The 22,976-nt window shown below is 40.0% G+C and overlaps 1 protein-coding gene across 5 annotated transcripts in view; it reads right to left on the minus strand.

The window, feature by feature from the left end:
- Positions 1-22,976, minus strand: part of RASGRP3 (RAS guanyl releasing protein 3) — a 93,774-nt gene that overhangs the window by 2,031 nt on the left and 68,767 nt on the right. For 4 of the 5 annotated variants that reach the window (XM_033125561.1, XM_033125559.1, XM_033125560.1 and 1 more), the window contains 7 exons: positions 17,510-17,587; positions 14,672-14,788; positions 11,473-11,588; positions 8,908-9,055; positions 4,462-4,498; positions 2,283-2,408; positions 1,575-1,939 (listed from right to left, as the gene is read on the minus strand). In XM_033125561.1, coding sequence (XP_032981452.1) covers positions 1,575-1,939; positions 2,283-2,408; positions 4,462-4,498; positions 8,908-9,055; positions 11,473-11,588; positions 14,672-14,788; positions 17,510-17,587 — 987 coding nt within the window. The remainder of the gene's footprint in view (positions 1-1,574; positions 1,940-2,282; positions 2,409-4,461; positions 4,499-8,907; positions 9,056-11,472; positions 11,589-14,671; positions 14,789-17,509; positions 17,588-22,976) is intronic. The other variant, XM_033125562.1, reaches the window with a different exon arrangement.

The raw sequence follows: 22,976 nt of genomic DNA on the forward strand, positions 1-22,976 counted from the left end.
AATGATCAGTACTTTGTCCTCTCAAGACGTAGAGGAAATTAAAAGATCGTGTAGTCCACCCAGCATATGAAATCTTAAAGACTCCCATATAAAGTCCAACAAGGATGCTTACGACAAGGCTTCCTAAAGGATGATCCATAAAACATTGGTCTCTGAAAGCCTCCTTGTGGGGGTTTCTTTTTCTTATTCACTTTCATATTCTTATTCACTTTTATATTTCCAACTTGAACTGTGCTAGGCCAGTAGAAGAAGGGGAAGGACAGGACTGAAATACATATTTGCCACGATGACCAGTAGGGGAAGTGTTAAAAATAAAGTTGATAATTGTAAATCTACAGGGAAAGCAAGTAAATCAGTTGGTTGCCTAGGGTGGGAGTGAGATGGGGGAGACAAGGAGTGACGCTAATTGGTACAGGGTTTCTTTTGGGGATGATACAACTGTTGTAAAATTAGGTTGTAGTGATAGTTGTGCAATGCTGTGTCTAGACTAAAAACCATTGAATTCTACACTTTAGATGGGTAATAATATTAAATTAGATCTCAATAAAGCTGTTTTTAAAAGTTGGTGTTACCATAAAGGGAAAAATGGCTCTGCAGGAACTTAACAATAAATTTCACATGACTGACGATAACACGCGGTCTCCTTATTAATTGTCCTCAATGAGGAAGGAACTAGAGGAATTTTGGTTAAAGGTCACTGGAGTTTTTCTCATCATGGAAAACTATGTTTAGGTCTCCTGAAGAGTGTGGAATGTGGAGGACCACCCATAAGAATAAAGCGCCCTGGCTTGATCCGCTAGGATATCTGCCTAACCCAATATTCTGTTCATGAGAATGATTCAGTAGGGAGGCAAATGGCTGCCCTCCATGACACTGCTTTAAAGGTTAGGAATACGACACCAATTTCCCCCAATCCTTTTTCTTAATACACTACGAAGTGTTGACTAATAAATTTATCTAAGTCCATCTTGAATCAATTTATATTTTCAGCTTGTTCTAACAAATTCCATATGCTTCCCAATTTCCTTTGGATGATTGGAGTGTAATTTTTGTGTGGAGGCAGATCCTGGCATACAAAACCTTGAAGTCCCCATGTCTCTGATTCTCACCACTCCATTCTCCCTGATGGTGTCAAAAGCGTCTTTTTTAAATAGGGGCAAAAGTTTCCAACTTTCCTTCTATATCTACTAGTCTTTTGCTTCCACTGGCTCCCCTGTGTTTGGGCCCTGGTTCTAATTTGTAAAAGTAAGCTGACTGGTATACACACTGGTCCACTGAACATACACGATAATCCTGGGTCCCTGGGACATCATTTCAGTACAGAGATATGGCAACCTTCACTAAGTTTACCCAGTTTAATTTTATACATTTGAAACAGGTCCAGAGAGACAAAACCATTTGCCCAGGGTCACATATCTGGCCAATTGCAAGACTGAAAAAGTGATATTTCTTGATTCCCAACCATTCTGCTTTCAAAATTACCCAGGTTGCCTTCCAGACTCACTGCAAGACTCATCTCCGCCTCTTTCAACTTCCTCCTTCTGATTTTATTTGTGGTTTGACCCAACACTGACCTCGCCATCCTGTCTGGTCTCACCCATGTCTGCTTCATCCTGGTCAAGTTCGAACTCTGTGCCACGGTCAACAACATCGACGCCAGCTTGAACCCTGGGCTTCTCATTTTCCCACTTTGCAAAGCCTTTGTCTTTCGCTGCTTTGTCGTGGAACTTGGATTTCATTTTGGGGAAGGTGTGAGACCCCGAGTCCCCCCAGCCAGCCTCTGACCATACAGGCTCAGTCTGGGTGGCTTGGCTTGTGGTGGCCCGCTGCAGCCTCACAGAGATCTTCCGAGAAGAACCCGTAACCAGTGTGATGGCTCTGCTGTCCAGGTCTCGGTGGCCACTAGCAACGCCAGGGAACTCGAACACCTCATCCTGCACTGGAAAGGGAAAGATTATTGTGATTATTTGACATCTGACTGCTTCGTAGGAAACCATCGAAGTTGGTGCAAGTAACAGGCGTCTGATGGGCCAAGGTGCCAGAGGAACGGACCAGCGGCAGAATGAAACTAGCTGCAGGTGAGTCGCCTGTGAATGAGACCTGAAAGCAAAGAGAATCAAGGGGGACTCAAGGGTGTGGCCACTGCTGCTCACCCTGAAGAATTCCTTGGTGTTTATAATGATTCTGACCAGATTTAGATTCAGAACCCAACAGAGGTCCAGGTGTGGGAAGGTGAGCAGAGAGAAATCGCAATGGAAAAGAAAGAACATAGAGGACATTACCTGGGGGCAAGGATGGGCTTCCAGGCAGCGACCCGTGACTGCTCCCTAAGGAAGGTGCCCGGGCAAATCTTCTGCAGGCCAGAACCAGGAGGTCTTTGCATTGCTTGTGACAATTGGCTCCACAGTCTGAAAAATCCCAAAGTGTCACAGATGATTAGTGTGAACCAAGTATGTCTGGTGCTGACTGGGCTTCCAGGGTGGTGCTTGAGCTGCCCACCCTCCCCTCCTCCACCCTTGATTCTGTGTTGAATTTCAAAGTCTGACTCAGGCCCACAGGGTGTGACTATGGCCTGGAAAAGGGTCAGTCGGACTCTCGTGTCTTCCTGGGGTTCCTAAAGTTCTCTTGTATTTGTTCAGCTTCTTCCTCTACACAATTCATTGAAGCCTTGGAGAGGAACGAGCAGAGGCTAGGCTGAGTGGGGAATTGCCTTTGCCCCAAACTAAATGCAAACCACATGGGACTGGGGTTCTTACCAAAGAGGCTCCCTAAGCCAGAATGAGGCACAAATCCTCAGCTTCTAGTCTCTCCCAAGATCAATTGCTGATTTTATTCAGTATTTGTCTGCATTTTAAAATTTTTCTTCATTTCCCGAAACCTTTTCCAGGGCAAGAGATTATATATTCTGCCTCCTTTCTTTGCATAGACACAGAAAACAAGGTGGGCACATGCTCAACAGACATGTTCCAGATGTGACAATGGCTTTGAAATGACACACAGCAGATTCTGTGACATTTCGCATTAGGATATTTTAGTTACGAAAGTACAATATTAATTGCTACGTGGGGTAGAAAATTTTGGCCACTTTGGAAGATAGCAACACAACTGTTTCATATGAGAGCCCTACATTTCCCTTAGATTCACTGAATAGATATGATCATTTTAAATAGTGTATTTGTCTCTCACCATCAAGGAAGACCTGTCTAATGATTTCCAGTACCTATTTTCCCCAAAATGGTCTTGTTTCAAATGGACTTGTGATCATATTATAGAAAAATCAAGTTATAATGATATGTTCAGTTGTTTTACTCTTTGTGCCTTTAAGAGAAAATACCATATATATAAAGATGATCCAAGGACTTAATAGATATTCGTCTTCATAAAATAGTGTGTGTGCGTGGGTGCGTACACATGCACATCTTTGAGGGGATACAGGACAGAAACCAGAATAAAACTAATGACTTATAGCTGAACAGTAAGATACTGTAGTATCTTTGCTGCTTGAAAGAAAAATCCAAGTTAGACTAAGACTGACACAGAAAACTAAAGGAAATGTATTTTTTGAGCACTAAAACATGACTCTATTTGAAGTTCAGGGAAATTCATTGTTCATGCAAAATGAAGGCCAAATACTGAAAGATGGCTGGAGAAACAAGGGCATCACAAGGGAACAATATTAATCTGAAGTCATCCTGTGATCAAGTGTTTCCTTTTGTAGTTTTATTATCTTTTTCAAGAGAATTACCAGATTCTTAAAGGAATCGGTATAAAGCGTCGGCATAAAATATTCAGCAATTTCTTAATTACCAATAATGTGTAATAATCACATGTGTACAAGTAGCAACACATCCCTAAATTCCCATTAATATTATGTATTGCTTTCATCATATGTAGTTATTCAGTTGACTATATATTTTAATTAAATGAGGAGACATATGAATTAATTCATTGAAAGGGACAAAAATAAGTTTTAAGGTTTTCCCTCTTTTCTCATCATTATCTGTGATTTAGTAGAGAAAAAAATAGCTGTGTGACAGTGGCAGGAAATGCATATGTATTACAGAAATAAGTGATATGTGTTTTGTTCCCCTGAAGGATAAAGTTCCTGTATACAGTATTCTGATTAGGTCTTTCCCACTTCAGAATTAGGTCTTTCCCACTTCAGAATTCCCACCTTCACTGTGTGCTGATGATCAGCAAGACATTTTAGAGATGGGGGCTAGAGGTATGCAGGTTGATAGGGGTGGTTTGCTTCCTATTCTAACAAGCTATAAAAATTCAGTCAGCCTCTCCAACATTCCAGGGAGTCCTTTCCTGGACACATTAGCTCTTCATTTGCCAGTGGCCCAAAAGACCCGAGCTCTCCATGATGCCAAGAGCTGTTGTGGTTTCATCAGACAAATTTGATTCCTGTCCCAAATGTCACATTTTTTAAATTTTAACAAAGGAACATTTATTTACCTTTGCATTTGTATCCTTGCTTGATTATGCCCCAGAGCTGTAACAGAAGACAAAGGTAAGTCAGGGAACCTGAAGAAAAATCTGGAAAGAAAACAAGGCCAGCCGAGGAGAAGGAAATCCTAGGAAGCTGATGACTCTCGGAGCACAAACAGGATGTAGCTGCCCCGGACTGACACCCTTCCTGTAGGACAGAAGAACCCTCTCCCAGCCCACTCCAGCTGGGGTGATAACAGGAATGTTGCTTCCCTTTTCTTTCTGGGAGCCAAATGGGAGCTGGGATTGGAAACTGACGTTGGTGCATTTCTTGGACTTTCATATAATGCTCTCTCAGCAAAATTGACGGGGGAGACTTTATCACTCTGTCTTCAGCCTTCTTTTTAATCACACGCTGCTCTTGGTGCCCACTGAGGGAAAGGAAGCAACCTAAGCAGAGCGCATCCCAGTAAGGCACTGGTATTTTGCTAGGTTATTTTCTGAGTAACATTCGTACCTTGAAAGACTACAGAAGAGGAAAAGAACTAGTATTTATTCATATATTCATTCTCCGCCTTTGCTCAGTGTTGGGCCTGTGCCAGGGCTTTGGGAGATGCAGAGAAGGCCCAGATTCTCCCCACCGAGTAGGAAGTGGGATGTAGGAAGTGACAAATGTCTCACGAGAGATGTGAGGGCTTACAGTTTGGCGAGGGAGTGTTTGCCCAGGTGGTTCAAGAGCACCAACCTGGTGGTGGTATCTTCACCCTCCTGACACACCGTAAACTTCATGAAGAAGAGGCCTTACCGTGTTCTCTCTCATTCCTTCCTTAGCTCTTGCACATGGGTACCAGAGACACCAGGCACATACAGTATGGATGAATTAAATGGCCTTAGCTCAAGCTGGAGAAGCCCCACTCCTAACCTAACTTTGGTGGTTAGGTTGGGTGACTGATATCTACTTAATTAAATGATTTTGAAAGAAGCAGGGCTGGTGGCCTCCTGGGACTGATGGAAGTGTCATTCCCAATGCATTAGAGAGGAATAATGCCCTAGGTGTGGGCATCACTGCCCTATGAGAAGAGTAAATAGCTGCCAATGTGAAGTGACTCAAGGCCATCAAGAAGGCTGCTCCTCACCCTCCTTCTGACAAGAAAATTCCACCAGTGGAGAGTGATTCCTTTGAACTTTAGAAGTTATTGGGCCCTCCGGAATACATTGTTAAGATGCAAATGTCTCCTGGGACAGGGCAACATTTGCTCTGGAGACAAGAAGGATTCTTAAGACAACTGACTGGAAGCAACAGCATGACTGGAAGAGGAGACAATACAGCGAAGGGAAGAGGCTGGGCAGAGCAATCACATCATGTGAGAGCTATAAGGATCTTCAAGAGAATCTAATTAGCTTCTTTTTTATAAAAAGTGAGTGTGATGATCCAGGAAATTATGTAATTTGTAAAGTCCCATTTCTGGGAAATTTCACAGTGATAAGAAATTGTGTCCTCATGGAGCTCTTGATAATAGCGATAACAATAATGATGATGACAGCTAATGTTTTTAAACTCCTGCGATGGGAGAAGCAGAGCTTTCAGCTCTTTATGTATATGAACTCATTTAATGCTCACAATACCCTTATGGGATAAGTCATGATAATTTTCTCATTTTACAGTTGAAATGACTGAGCTATAGAGCAGTGAAGTCACTTGGCAAGGTCTCACAGCTCGTAAGTAGGGAAAGGAGAAGAAGGTGTGACTTGAGGGAAAGACAGGAAGCCATTGCTCCTGGGTGTGGTGTGTATAAGCAAAACCTACCAATCTAGGACAAGAAAGGATGGGATTTAAGAAGCATCCTAATATCCAGATGTGGCCCATTATTAGCACAGGTGCAGGAACTGCTGAACAAGATATAGCCAAGCATGAGTCCTATCAGGAGGGGAAGCCAGGGCATTGCTTGCTAAGGCTTACTTCATACCTAGGAGACAACACTAGGCAGGAAGAAGCTCTAGTCAGCATGCCAGCCAAGGACAGGAGAGGGTGACCTCATTTAGAAGGCTGTGCAGGAGATTTCCTACAGTCCTTTGATTCGAGACCTTGGGCTGCTATAAGATTTGGAGTGACTGATTGTGGTGTAAGGAGCACTGGACTGGGAGTCAAGAGACCTGGGTGTGAGTCATGGTCCTACTGATCCATGTGACCTTAGGGAAGTCACTTAGCTTCTCCAGACCTCAAAATAAGGGAATTAGCAAAATTCTTTCAGTTCTTGAATTCTAACTCTAAAATAAGTATACTTCAAATAGTGTGTTTGTTTTCTTTACCCTTAAAATGGAATTTATTTCAAAAGCAGGTGGTCTAGGTCTAAAAATAGGTTTCTTGCATTCCCCGTAATTTCTTTTAATGATATATTTAGAGAGTTATGTTTATAAATCCCTTTGAAAACCAACAGATTTTTAAAATATTTGTGAATAAAGATCAAATTAAATTGTACCAATAAAATTAAATATATTTTGAAAAATGTAAAAGGGCTATTAAAACTTTGAGTTTATTTCCACTAAACTCCAAAAGTATCAAGGAACACTAAAAACCAAAAATAAAAAAAATTTACTCTGAGGTATGTGACATGTAACATGTCTGATATTTACTCATCATAACAACATGACAGGTAAGAATTAACCCCTTTTACAGATGGGAAAACAGACTCAAAGATCATCAATAACTTGGTCAAGGACAGAGTTAATAAGGGGCAGAATTAAGATCAAAACCCAGGGTTCCAGATTCCAAGTTCTGAGCTATCTACTTCATCACAGCTGCACCAAGAACCTAGCATCAGCAAACTGTTCTGATGGGTTGGGGAGAGGTGGAAGGTTCTGAGAGCTGAAAGGTCCGTGTGGAAGATCCTGAGAAACACGACCTTGCTGCTTCTGCAGAAGCAATGCCTCCATAGAAAGGAGAGACACCCAGAAGGATCGGGGAATAGAGCTAAGGCCCTGAGATTTGATAAGGGCCTTCCAACTCTCATACCACACCAAAGGACAAATGTCTCAACTTGACTTTTGGCTGAGCCATGCCATGGCCGAACAGATTCACTGGGCCTCGCTCTGCAGGAGAGAGTTACACATGACCCCATCCCACTTCAGCATTTTTCGGGTCTAGATACATCCCCAAATTCCATTATAAGAGAGAAACATGAAAAAGAAGATGTGTTTATATTACAATAAAGTGGTCAGGTGATGCGATCCCAGTGGTGAAGTATGAGAAGCTTTCCTTGCCCGGGGCGGACGAAGATAGCTTGGTTACGTTGGCCTCTCCCCCTGACCACGTCAGCTGCTGTGACCACTTGGGGCCATCTTTGAGGTAATGACTGCCTCTTATTTACCCACTCTCAGAGGGGTGTGTGCTTGAACACAAATTCCTGCCCTTGGGCCCCCCAAAGCCAGTTCAAGCATGGGACGGGAAAAAGTGTAATTCAGTAGTAGCACATAATATCAGCTATAGGTCAAAGTAGGTCAACAATGACGTCTGAGTGAAGCGAACATGACTGAGCTCGGGCATCTGGTAAAGGAGCAATAGTCATATTCATTTGGCTGCTGGGCCACGCTCAATTAGAGTATTACATTTTCCATCTTATTATAACTTGGGTATCAACTAAAAGATGTTCAGGGCCCAAGAGTCTTTGTTTAATGCCAGGGCCAAAGCTGACCTTAGGTGTTCAAGAATTCTCAGATGTCGGGGGGCGGGAGGGTGTATGACATGCACAATCTTCACTTGTTGCAGGGGTGTAGGCGGAGAGCAGCATTCACAGTCAGAGCACCTGCGTTTGAGTCCTGGCTCTGATAATCATTGGCAGTTCAATCCTGGCAATTTTGGGGTTATCCTCACTAGACCTCTTTATCTTCATAGGTAAATGGGAAGAGTAAAATGCCCACCTTGTGGGCTAGTTAGGGGGATTAATTACACTCATATCTATGGAAGGACTTCATTATTGTCCAACACTGAGTAAATGTTATTTATTATTATATTCCTCTTCCCTCCAAAAAGATTTTTTTTTCCTTTTTTCAGTTATGAGTTAATGAGCCGCGCCATGATGGATTTCTAGCGACTGGCACCATATGAAACAAGAACTGGGAGGAACTGGCTAAGATAAATACTCTCCCTAATTGCACCCACTTGTGAGTATTAGTGACGAATGCCAGGGCTCATGGGCATGACATTTCCCAGCAGGGATTAGCAGACAAACCGCTCACTCGCAGGGCTCACCAACCTTCTCTGTCTTCACTAGCCCTACATTCCTAGAAAGAACATCACTGAACCTGCAGATCTGGCTTTTGTTTTCAATTTAATTTTCAATTTCCGGGAGCCATCATGTTTTACTTCTGATCTGAGGCGGTCAATGGATTCTGTTTAGTGCAGCATTTTCCTACCTTCTCAGAATGCTGCACAAATAACTACGTACGACAGAAAACAATGGAAGACAAACTTACAAATCCTGCACAGTGTTCGCAGAAGGTTGGCTTGAGATAGGTCATCTCCTGAAAATTATGGACAAATCCTGGTCCCATTTTACAGTGTAGTTGGGACTTAGCTCTCAGGAAGTAAGCCATCATTTCATCTTTACTAATTAGGCCATCCCTGTGAAGAGAATCAAAGAAGAGAGGGATCTTTGAATTACATATTGCAAAGTGGTTGCCACACTTTAATCATTTATCTCCCAAACCTTTGTGGCCAAAAGCTAGTGGGCAATGTTCACTTTTCTGTTACATCAGAAAGGAGGAGAGGACCTCATAGGACAGCTTTAAGTGTCAAAGGCTTTTTTAGTATGCAGATGTGTGTGTGTGTGTGTGTGTGTGTGTGTGTGTCCTGCACACCGCAGCACAAAAATTCTCCTTTGTTACTGAATAGTAGCTTCCAGAAGGACATCTCCATTCTAGCCCTTGCCTCATAGTAGACTTTGCAAGAATCAGGTTGCCGGAGAAAGGCAGTAAACTGATAACTGGACCCACCATTCTCAAATTCGCTCAGCCTGATGTCATCCAGGCCACTGGCACTGGTAAGCCTATCTGGGAGTCATCCTGTCTCAGGGAAAATCATGCTCCCACCCCCACTCTCCAGCCTCCCCAGGACGCTGCTCCTTCCAGGTCCTGCTCCTGCTCTTCACGCACTACTTCCTCTGTTTACAAATATGCTGCTCAGGATTTACCCTCCTAAAAACTGTCTTTCCTCAATCTGGCTGCCATCTCTGACACTTGTCTTTTCTCTCTTCCTGCTCTTACTCTGCAAGTTTTCAAAGAGCATTCATTAGGCATTTTTTTCCATTCCTTCTGTTACTCTTTCCTCCATATATTCATATTTCTTACCCTACCATTCTATCGAAACTGTCACAATGACATCCTCAGTGGCCTTTTCTCATTCCTTGCACTTGTTGACCTGCTAGCAGCATGTGACATGGGGAACAGGTCTCCTCCTTTATGACACTCACTCCTCTATGTACCTCCGTGTTTCCCTGGTTTCCCTCTGCCTCTCATGCTCTTCCTTCTCTGGTTCTTCCACAGGATCTACTTCTTCCTTTCAGCTTCTACGTGTGGGGAGAAGAGTCCCCAAAATCACATTCCTCAGGACCCACGCTCACATTCCTCTCCACTCTCCCATCTTGGCTCACACATCCGGGAACTCCAGCTCACTCCTATAGGCTGAAGAATTCACCTACTTCTCCACCCCAACTTCCCTCCTGAACCTTGGTACCACATCTTCAACAACTTATTACAATCTCTTCCAGGATGGTCCCCTTTCCTCTCAAAATCAACGTATCTAAGACTAACAAAATAAATCATGTAAGCTATGAACACTTAAAACCTTCAGTTCTAGAAAAAAAATATATAGATAGATCTAGATCTAGGTTTATTGTTCTATATATCTCTATAGATCTATATCTATAGGTGGTGGGGCAGTCTCAGTTCCATCTAAAGAATCAGCAGAGAAAAGAAATAAAGACTGGGAAACGATTTTAAGTTTATGTTCTATGTACACACCACTCATAGCAACAAACTAAGGGAAGATGTGGACAGTTTGCAAGTAAATTTTATTTTGTAAAGGTAGCTTATGTTTCTAATAATTTAATGCACTTAAAAAGTATTCCTTGTTCGAGATATACAATAATGAGTTAAGGTTTTAAGACATTTATGATAAAGTACCAAGGGTTTTTTTGGTGTATTGAATTACAGGTTTAATTTTTTAAAAATTCTTACACCAACAAAAATATTAGAGGATTTTAATTGGATATAATTTGGACATTTCACCAATATAAAATCCAGCAATTCATTACAGATAATTTTAAAACTACAAACTAATCTCATACAATTAAAAATTAATCAAATTATGAATACCAGGCTTTCTTGGCAATTATTTTTTAATCGTTATTTTTTTTTTTAATGAGCTGGGTTTTAGCCTCTAAAGTCATCTAATTTTTCAAGAATTCTTTCAAGCTAAAGAGAAGTATATTTTTTCTTTGTTAATCAAGGCAAACTTTGAGCTGGCAAAAGAAAAAAAAAAAGAAAACAAAGCAAGGACATGTCTTGGCTAGCTGCAGCCATCACCTGCTCTCATGAAGACCAAAAGTAATAATAATAATAATAATAATAATAATAATAATAAAAAAATCTTAACTTCTTGGTGAGTTTTAAGATTGCCTTCGGGTTCACTGATGCTCAGGACTCTATCAGGCTAGCTCTAACCTTATTTCTCCTCTACTTTTTTTTGATGGAAGTTTTGGGGTTGATGAACGAAGCAATAGAAATAATGTAGGAAATGGATAGTTGACCTAATTTGCAAATGGACACTTGTACTCAACGCTGATGATATGCTCTGCCTTGCAATTGCATCCAACGAGTCATGTTTGTAGTCACAAAGAAAAAATTTAGTGAAAAGTTAGACTCATCAACCCACTAGGCTGAAGCTGGTAAGATGTAAATTAACGGTGTCCTTGTTGTCCTCTGATAATAATTTTCTGATTCAGGACAGTTGCACTAAAATGCAATAAAATTAAAACTTACTGATCTTTGTCTAGCACACAGAAGGAGTCCAAGAAGGGAAAGTTGGCAGCTATACTTTCAAAGTCCTCTTGGGAGATGTACCCGTCATGGTCATGGTCATAGTTTCTAAACACAGACTGCAAAGGAAACACAAATATCTATTGAATGACCAATCATGAGCTGAGCTCTGAACTCATATTGGGAAACAATGATAATTAGCGTATTATTCTTTCTATTAAGGAGCTTAGGATCTAGTGAGAGAAAACAAAATCAAGAGCCCTTATGGTATAACAAGATGAGTACAATGCTGAGGAGAAAAACAGTGTGGTTTCCTAGAGAAATTGAGGGCTAAACAGACCTCAGGGTTGAGTAGGAGTTAGGCTTGGTGAATTCACAAATGCCAATACCATGACAATAGAAAATGAAGCTTTAAAATGTTAACTTACCTCAAAAGTTAAACTATACTTTTAATACAATTTCAATCAAAATCCCAGTGGCAATTTGTTTCAAATGATCAAACTGATTCTAAAGTTCAAATAGAAGTGAACACTTTGAGAACAGCCTAAAATTGTTTAAGATGAGAATGAGGGAGAATGTGCCCTATCAAATATTCTACAAAGCTATATTAATCAAAACAACATGGTATTATAAATTACTACAGAGTACAGTCTGGAAATAGACCCAGGTTTATACAGCAATTTAGAATATCAAAAAGTACCTTTTTAAATCCACAGGGAAATTATAGATTGTCCAATGATTGTTGAGTTAAATGACTAACAATCTTGCAAAATTAATTATCTCCAAACTAAATTCTAGGTGCATTAAATACTATAATGTAAAAAAATTAAGCAATAAAAGTACAAAAGGTAAATACATGAAATTATGTTACATGTTTTGTAATTTTTGAGTGTGAAAGAACTTTCCTAGCATGACATCAAAGCCAGAAGTCATAAACAAAAATATTTTACTACAATAAAATGAAAAATGTCTGAATCAAAAAAGCTCAATTAATAAATTTAAAGATAAATGACAACAAATTATTTGCAACATATATGAGAGCAAAGACACAAAAGGAAAACTGGCAATCACCAAAGTAAAAATAGAAATGGCCAATACATTCATGAAAAGATGCTCAATTCTGCTAATAATAATAGAAATGCAAATGAAATGTGTTTTTTTTAACCTCTTAGATTAGAAAACATTAAAATAATTGGTAATTTCCTACGATATGAGAAAATAGGCACTCTCATATGAAGCTGGTGAAGTAAATAGCCAGTCTTTTTGGAGGACATTCAGTGCTTACTCTTTGCCGTGGTAATTCTACTTCTAGGAATTGTTCTAAGGAAATAACTGAACAAATTTGGTCAAAAGTGTGTGTTTGTGTGTGTGTGTGTGTGTGTGTGTGTGTGTATGTGTATGGGGGTGATAAAATTGTACAAAGTAATTTACAAATTATCAGTGGTTATCCCTAGAGAGCCTAGAGAGTAGAATTCCCAAGGCCTGAAAATAAAACTTGCATTTTCTATATTTTAGGCAATATTTGAATATTTATGACTCTAACTTTCTTTATAATCAGAGAGAAATTAAAAATATTTTTTACTGACCTTTGCTAAATTGGGTTTTCAAAAAGGTGTGTAAGGTCTCCCTGCAAACACATGTATGTAAACATATATTTGATCTGCAGTCCAGTTATAATAAATCTTTCTCCCTTTTTCCAATGGTTTCTGTCTATTCTATTTTATCTGTGTTGCCCTATGTTGCAAGCTGCTTCAGGAGTAATATTTTGGGAAGTAGGCAAGGTATGAATGAACAAATTACTTAATTAAAATATGACTATTTAACACTCATAAATTGTCTATACATAACTGAATTGTACAAAATCACAAAGCATTGCTTTTTGTTGCAATCCCAATATCAATATTTATCTACAACCAAACTTTCTTTAAAATTTAGCTATTATGGAGTGCCTACCGTTTATAATCTAATATCCACATTTATACTGAAAGTACAAGATTTTTTGTGGAATAAAATTTAGTATGGAAATTCATAATAAAATTCAGTCTTTCATTTGATTAAACCAATGTAGGTAATTTGTCCAGACTGGGCCAACCCTCCCTGTGGACTTGGAATTGGAAAGAAGAAAAGAGAGAAGGTATAAGAGGCACAGAGGCAGGGAGGGAGGGAGAAAGGGAGGGAAAGAGAAAGGAAGGGAGAAACAGACTCCCCAGTGTGGATGGGGAGCAAAGAAAGTCAGTCTGCAAAGAAAGGAATGAGCATTCAGAGAAAAGCAGAGAGGAGAGTAGGGGAGAGAATAGTTCCATCTGTCTTCCACCTCTTGATCTCAGACCGTCTTTAGCTGCTACTCCACCCCACCACTCCCCCAGATCCTTTACCCATCTTCCCTGGTTCCAAGCTGGGTCTGTTACTACCACATCATCACATCACCTTCCCTCACACTTTTCCTTGCTGCCTCCTATGCACCATATAACTTCTTCTAGTGCCTCACAGTTTCCTAGATGATCCAAGATATAGAACATTCTTTTTCTTTAAACATCCTTTCTCAGCAAAAAGTACATGGTATCCCAGAGACACAACCCTATTGTGTCAGAGGTTGTACCCATCTATTAAAGTAAATTTTAATCAGGGATCATAGTTTCTAGGGTCTGAGATTTTCCCCACATTGGTGCTTCTACTCCTCTTTCTACATGGAAAATTCGGACAGAGTCTGACCCTTCATTAAATGGTATTTCTGACCTAAATATCATTGTGCTGCTGTGTCACTGATCCCAAAATACATACAGCAAGAGAAAATATCCAACTTACAGGATCTTTCCTACCCTCAGGTAAACAATGCATTGGGCATCTTATGGTGACTCATGTGGGTTTTTAATGAGATTTTAATTCCCAAATAGTCCCTCAAGTTGCAGGGGCAACAGCAGAGGTGTCAAATGCTGGAGAAAGAGAGGAATTGAAAGTACATATCTGAGAGTATTTGGGCAACTGAGAACAGACTGACAAGAAGGGGAAAGGGGGACTTTTGGGGAGATTCTCTCTCCCAGAGGCTGAAGCCAGGTAGAGAGCTAAGTCTATGCTCAAATGCTGTTAACTGCCAGGGGGCTGTTTTTATAGACTCTATCTGATTCCTGGGCAACTACAAAATATTCTGGAAAAAGAAAGGGGCCTTCTAGTGCTCACTCTTTACTCTCCCTCAATCACTTACCTCAACTAATTTCCTTATGTGCTTGTTGATGACCGTGGGGTCTGGCTTTGGCATCACTCCTGATGCCCACTCTAGGGGCACCACAGGCTTGGTGGGTGTCGTAGGAGAGGTAGGCTGCTGACAGAAAACAGACACATTTTTCAACTTTATCTGGGGCCTTGAACAATTAGAACCAGGGACACTAAGAAAGACATACACATTTTGTATATTAATAATACCAGTAAAAACTTGCATTTATATAGCACTTAAATGTTTTGAAAACAAACTTTTGTCAATGGAATCTAATCTGTAACTTAATACATATTTGGATAGTGCAATTTGTTTAGCAACAGCCTAGATTCTATTATTTTAAAAAGATATTAATTGCTCTCCCAGACCATTTAAAAATCCTACCCAAGCTTCCCAAATATTACTAAAACATTTTTAAACACCTATATAAAAATCCATACATATTTTGTATAATACAAAAATAGATGAAATAGAACTCAGAGGGGTACAATAGATAATATTTCAAACTTCCAAGGGAAATAGAGTGATATCTAATATTAGTCAGACACCATGCAAACTACCAGCTTGAAGTAGTTCACATGTCACCCATTAGAGCATGCTACATTTCTTTCAACGACATCATATATTTCCGAAGCAAAAAAAATCAATGTACAACAAGAAATAAGGGTGGCAGTATCCAGTCTGATTCCAAGATTTAAGAAATTGCACGGTGTCCAACAGGCACACCTATCCATTCCTAAGTAATTGTGATTAAGAATGAAATTAAAATATTATTTTTATTTCAATGTGTGTTATTTTTTTTCAAGTGGGTACCAAGTCATTAGAACATAAATATTTAAGTTGATTGGCTCTAACTATTGTATAAGCGGAACTGTTAAGTATTTAGTTTGACCTAGACGTGGTGTGAAAAACCTGAGACGCAAAGTAAAGCAGAGAGAACTAGTGAGGCACTAAGTGTGCCACTATGAACAGAAAAAGGTTCACAGTGGGACTGACAGTTTAAGTGAGGTCGGCTGGCACCCATGGTAAGTGCATGGATGCTTCAGGCTCTCAGGTATGTTATCCTGACCGGAACTTGTTCTGCAGCTCCCAGCACGTGTCGAACGTTAAGCACAAATTAGGATGACATTCTACTCAGAAAAGAGACAGAAAGGGATTGGGAAATGTGTTTGTAAAGATACATAGGATTTTAGCCCTTGAAAGGGGCTTTGAAACTTCTTTTACAAAACAATAAAAATACTTTTCTATGTTTGATAAAAATGTCTCAAAATTGGCAAAAATTTATCCTGAAAATAAACTGAGTAAATCTAAAGAGCACAAATCAGGCAAGTGTGCTCGGTCGTTCCTAGCCTGTTCCTGATACGGGGATGGTGGGAAAATGACAGACTGCGCACGCGCCGTGCGGTAGAAAAAGCACAGATGTTGCACGCAGACAGGCTTGAGGCAAGATCACAGTTCTCCCACTTATGGGCATGGTCAGAGACCTGTGCCCACCAGACTCAGTTTCCTTAACAGAGTTAATGAGATAACGTGTATATGATGCTCTGCCAGACATCCGACAACCTAACAGGTAGTAAGGTTCCTGGTTATAGGTAAAGGAAGATGTCAGAGGTGGAAATGCTGTGAGCGCATGTACACTGCAGCTGACCACACCACAGTCAGCTTCATGACACCAAAGCTATGTAATGAGGGAGGAACTTACGAATTCCTTTTTTTTTTTTTTTTACTATAACTTTACCTTTCTCTCTAGCTCTCTCCTTGTCATGCAAACTTTGCAGAGTCTGGGTCCCCACCCTTCCCTTCGTGTTATATCTTTCTACATGGGTCTGTTCGGCACTGTCGCCAGGAGATGGGCTTCTGGGAACTGGCAGGAGGTGAATGTGCTTAGGGAACCACCACACTCACTATTTTAACAAGATGCTACCAGGTCAACTGACTCAGATTCATGTGCATGCCTTCCCAGTGCCAGAGAACAGCACTCAACAGTCATTCTGCCTCTTTCAGTCCCATGGTTCAGAATCACAGTAGGTAGTAATATAACAGATGAAAAGACTTAGGGTCTAGAGTCGCTGGCCACGTGCCCCAGAGTTCAACTGGTAAGGAGCTAAGCATGAGACCTTTATTTAAAAAATTAAAAAATAAAACTGGTCTCAGGATATAGTATAAAAGTAAAGAAACACTTTTGCCTTCAACATGCAAACCTCATCCTCACTGTAAATTTCAAACGCACCCAGATAATTTTTTATTAGAGCAAAACCATAGCTAAGACACAGTCCACTTGATAAAACTAATGAGCAGTGCACATTCAGTAATGCAGTTTCCTCAATCTCATTATATAATGTTTCTTTACTAAGAGTTAGCCATCAATTAAGTGAGACACTTTCCAATGTGATATTGAAATTTTGAGCTGAGGCAATCACTAATAGAGAAATTTGTGAATTATGAGCAGGGTATTTAAAATTTATAAAGTCTAATTTTGTGTTCAATGGAATTTTTTTAAAAGCCTGGAAGGATCTAAATGATCTTCAGTAAGATGAGTTATGGTTCACTTTTTTTTGGTGCTATACGTAGGTGAATTTTCAAGCAGACACAACCCCTAGATCAATAATAAAACAGAGTAATTGCAAATGCTCTTTTTCTTTATTAGCCTATGTAAAGAAATAATTCTCAAACAGTCAGGGCTAAGCTGTTTCATTGCTAAAATGGGAATAATATAGATTTTTAAATGCTTCAATCTTTAGGTCACAAAGCACCACTGTAACAGCCAACTACTGTACATGACAAACGATGGTGTTTGACACCGATCCTTAGAGAGAAAGCAATACCTACCGATTTAGAATTTCTAGGCTCCAGCACCAGTGACAGTTGGTAAATATCATCTTCTGTGTGATAGAGGTCCAGAGAAAGCTACAACAAATTAGAAGGGATAAATAATGATGTTGGATCATATTTATTTACACTGCTGAAATAGTTTTCACACTGGATGTCTAAGCCTAATGTCTAATCATTTGAGTGAATGCAGAACAGTACAAAGATGGCATGCAGAGGCGGAAAATGAAATTGAAAAGAGAAAAACTTAAACCTCGTGTGGTCATCAGCATCCAGAACCATTGACTCAGTTCCTCAGTAATACTTATTGAGCAGCTTCTAAGCACTGAGCTGGAGATAAGGTACCTATGATGTTGAGAAGCAGAGGCAGATTCATAAAGTAAGATTTGTAAATGCAATAAAAGCTGTGTTAGAGCTTTGATTAAAGAACTGTAGAAATAAAGGAGCGATGAATAGATTTCTGTTATTTTAGAATTGTATTGTGTTAAGTCCTGGTATAAAATGGTATAAAATCATTCTTGCTCTGAAGGGCTTGACAATTTATTGGAATAAATAGGACCTGGCCACAAAAAAGACATGTTTATATCAACAAAAGGCAATACATGCTAAATGTGAAGTAAGTTGCCCCACTGTAAGTGCTCGAGAAATTGTTCAGGGAGGCAGTGTATAGAGCTTGAGGGAGAGGATTTGGAGTTGAGTTCAAATGCTGAGCTTGCCACTGGTTAGCTCTGTGACCTTGAGCCAGTTCTTTCCTTCTGACAATCAGTTTTCTATATCTGTAAAATGGGCATGATCAGAAAAGTCCCTACTGAATTAGATTTTTATCAGGATCGAATGGAATAATGCTTGCAAAGCAGAATGCTTCACACAGAACCTGGTATACAGTTTCTCAAGATCTTGAGAAACGTACTTTGGTGTTGTTGATGTTACTGTTATAATTATTGCTAATAGTATTATTACTAATAGTATTATTACTAATAGTATTATTACTAATAGTATTATTATGTGTGAGGGCGACTGAAGACAGAAATGATCAGGAATGATTCTCACAGAAGCTTGTGGATTGGGTCCCAATTGGGAGGACTTGGACAAAGAAAGAAAGAAAGAAACATCAGGGGAGGCATGGACAGCAAGACCAACATCTGAGAGCATGGGTGAAATCTAGAAAACTTTACAGTGCATGATCTCATTCACCTGAAACAGAAGTCATGAGACTTAAAATAAGCCTGGGTAATTCCTGTGTTCAATGTTAAGACAACTGCGAATCATAGCATTTCATCAGCAGTAAAGATAACCAAGTGCCTGTCCTTTCTTTGACCATTTAGGTGTGAAAAATTTCCTTTAACATTTTGTCTAAAGATAAGGCTTGTTTTTTATGGGTATATGGGTATGGAGTGAGGGGAAATAGATCTTAGGGGGGTGCAAGATAAAACTCACAGGCAAAGGATATCTTTCAAGGATTTATCTTGTTCTAGCTCATTTAAAAAAGAAGTTGATATTACAAATTGGCATTTTGAATCATTAATTCATTCACTCAACAGATATTTATTGATCACTTAATATGGGCCAGGGACCATTCTCGTCACTGTTCTAGCTAATAAACATAACATTTAAATTAAGGATTTTATGCATCAGGTCATATACTGCTTTACCTAGACTTTGTCACCTAAAGGTATTTTCTAAACATAATAAAATTGACTTGACTATAAAATTACCTCAGCATTACTTCCAATCATGAAAACCCTGCTCACAAAAAATGGACACTGGACACTGTATCCACCTTCTCTTGACCAGCAGTCACTCCTACATCTAGGGGCTCTGCCTTTTTGCAGGAAAGGACCATCCCTACATCACAAACTAATGCCTTAAGGAGACAGCCCATTATAAAAAAAGAGTGAAGTGGGATGTGTAAAAAGAATATTTTGATAGAGATATTGGTGTAACAATGCACTATTTGGGAAAAGGGTCTTTGCAGATGTAATTAACTAGGGGATCTTTCCTCTTAGCTCGACAATAAGGAAAATATGTGATGATAAGTGGGATCTGACACCGGATCCCTGGGGTTGGAAAGCAATCGGGAGTGGTGGAGTCTCTGATGAAGGAGAGGCGGCCACTACTCAGCTAAGGCAAGCGGTTGTCTCCTGACAATTGCCATGTCTTCAGGTTTGTTACGTCAGAAATCTGGAGTTTTATATGAAATATCCCAATTTCTACACACTGGCAACTAATAACAAAAAATTTTTCTGATTCCATGTAACCCAATAAAACACATCTGCTGAAGGCAGTTGCCCATTTTGTAATTCCACAAGAGAAGACTCTGCTGGTCTCTAAGCCTCATGACAGCAGGCAGCACATCTACCTTTTCCACCTCTTGTTGCCTTGCATTGTGTCCCAGCTTGTTGCCTTGCATTGTGACTGCTACATACATAGAAGAAAATCCAAGTGACTTCTTCCTTCTGAATTCCTTGTTACTAGGAGTTAATCTGGACTTTGTTGAGCATATTCCTGTCCTCTTAACTCTAATGGCTGGTGCTGGCATCTGCTGGATAGGTGATGACAGCAGTGCCAGAACCTCTGACCAGAAATTCAAATAAGCCACACACTAAGTAAGGGAGATGCTCTCTCAAAAGACACAGAATATCCTGGGGTATTTTCATATGTCAAATGGACAGATATCTGAGCCTATGATGGAGACGTTTTGATCTTCTCCAAATGTTTGCTCTCCATTTATTAGTGGTGGTGTGAAGCTGGGCATGTCCTTAACCTCCTTGAATCTCAATCTCCAGATCTGTAACATGAGAATCATAAAGAATACATCCCTTCTAGGACTGTTGTGAAGATTAAACTAGCTCATGTGTCCAGTGGGGTTTCTGTAGAGAGCCGCACATATGGGCACTGTAAGCTGTGGCTTCCAGTCAGTTCAACAGCCAAATGCCATTGTGCTCATCGATGAAGGTGAAGCTGTTCTCTGGGTTAGTCTTGCCGACTCTGTGTTTTCTCAGCCATGAGCCTACTTTCCATTCTCCGATCTCTTCTGGTTTTTATGACCCTGCAGTGTGACCTCGTCTACTTCCTATACCATTTTTATAATATAGATAGCTTGTCGATGGGATTTCAACAGTATTCAATGGGATTTCAAGAGTGTGTAACTTCTTTTGAATTTGTTGTTCTGAAAAATGTTCTGAGTCACTGTTTGAGGTTGCTTCTGTTACACCCAAGCTTATCGGCAAAGATGGTTGTGGATTCAGTCTGGACATTAGGACCTACGTGGTCTGGACTGGGGAACTCTAATATAAAACATACTTGGTCACCAAACTATCTCCATTTGTGAAATTTTTCTTCTTCTGTTTTTTTCTTATGAGACTGTAAAAATACAGGGGCTTTCCAATTATTTGCATATACTCAGAACGGTAAAAGCAACTGATAGATCTAAAAATATTATGAAAAGAATCAGACAATTTCATATATCATGAAACGAGAAGCGTCAGCTTTTAAAGCTCCTGGTACGTGAACTGGGATCACAATAAAAAAAAATGTCTTCTCCAGATCTTTCCTGAAAAGAACAATCTAACCCCCAGCAGTTTGGTGGTGTGGTACTCCTTCCTCACGTGCCAAGGGCCGTTCAGGGGGCTAAGGTGACAGTGATTAAAATGGCATACATCGTCCCTGCCCTCATAGATTTTTGTTGTGTAATTAACTCCTTCTTTACACATCCATGAAGAGGGAGAGACAGAGAGAGATTATTTAATTTTTACAAATGTAAAATAAAATAAATGTCAACAATACTGCCACATTACAAAGTAAATGTCCATCAGAGAATGAGAGAGAGAGAGAGAGAGAGAGAGAGAGACCAAGCTGGGAGTTAGAAGCTTGCCATTTGCAAGCCTTTTGTCCTTGAGTAATTTCAATCTCTTCATTCTTAAAATACAAAGGGACACGGGTGGTGTTATACACTCTGCCCTGCCCAGGCTACATCACAGGGTGTTTGTGAGAATCTACTGAAAAAAAGTACATGAAAAGTGCTGTGAAAACTATAATCACTTACTACAGAAAGTTCAAGCATTGCTACACGGCCTATGGAACAGAGTAGGCATTTATTGATTGTTGGTTAAGATTTCTCATTTTCTGTCTTCCAGGGCTCTCAATCGTATATTGGCTTCCTCACCTGGGGCCATGTTTAGAAGCAAACAATCACTTCAGGCAGAAACTTGACCTAGAGTTTTGGTGCAAAATGAATTGCCCTTCAAATGCTGCACTTACAGACACGCTCACATGCATTCGGGCAGCTGTGGTCAATCAGATGGTTCCAGTCCCACCATGTAGGTGCTTCATGAAATTCCCACTGGGCTCTAGTGGGAGACTCTCATGGGAGTCTCCTGTATCCTCATTCTGAGGAGATTAATCCACAAGCAGCTGTGACCAAAAATAGTAAATATATAATCCTGTTGTGGGGAGAGAGGAAGGACCTTGGTTTTAAACAGAAACTGGCTTGATGATCGGTACTCATATGAGGGACTGTGCTATCCTGATGAACAGTTGGGCTGGAACCACAGAATCACATTGACACTTGGTTCCTTATTCTCAAGGCTCCATCATACCCTACATCTAGAATCACAGAAGTTTAGAGCTGGAAGTGACCTCACAAATGAGAACAAAATCCTTTGGAAAAATCCAAAGTCAAGGATAGTTAGCAAGGACACAAAGCTAAGTAACTGCAGAGGCAGGGCTAAAAGCGATCTCCCTTCTAGCATCTAGTCACTATGCTATATTATATAACACTACTATTACTAAATATGGTGCATGGTACTGAATTTTTCTTCAATGTAAGAAAGAAAGATTGAGAGGAAGGAGAAAGAGGGAGGGAGAGAGGGAGGGAGAGAGAGAGAGAGATTGTGTCTTTTTCTTTTTCCTTTTCTTCCCAGTAAAAAGGAAATTATTTCTTAGCTTTTATTTCTAGAGCTCAGATTTTCAATTTGCACCCCAAAAACTGCATTCAAAAATCTTTCAATATTTTTCTAAATATCTGTCATGATGTCACTTGCTGCATTTATAACACAGAATTAATTTCCCCACTCTGTCATTACCTTTTGTCTGACTGAGAAATTATCTTAAGTGTAGGTCCCTGCTCTGTGATGTTTCCTCCACATGCATCATGGAGATAGTCTGGACACATGAAACCTAGGCTGGTCTGCAGACATCACCTGTGTCTGTCTGTGGCTTTGGAGTCTATTTGAGGTTGCCGTTCTGGTCTCTTATTCATGGAAACAGATTTACATGGCAAATGATTAATAAATGCAGGTGCCTGGATTATTGTGAGGTTTTCTTCCCCCCCAAGTAGAGAAAGTCTGTGTGTTTACTGTTTATCACACAAACTCAACCCCAAGAGATTCATGTTTCTGTGCCTTGGCCACTTCTGCTTTATATGAAGCGTGCAGCTGGCATCACTGTGTACCCCCCGTAGGGGTTC

Source organism: Rhinolophus ferrumequinum, chromosome 13, assembly GCF_004115265.2.
Source record: "Rhinolophus ferrumequinum isolate MPI-CBG mRhiFer1 chromosome 13, mRhiFer1_v1.p, whole genome shotgun sequence".
Lineage (NCBI taxonomy): Eukaryota > Metazoa > Chordata > Mammalia > Chiroptera > Rhinolophidae > Rhinolophus > Rhinolophus ferrumequinum.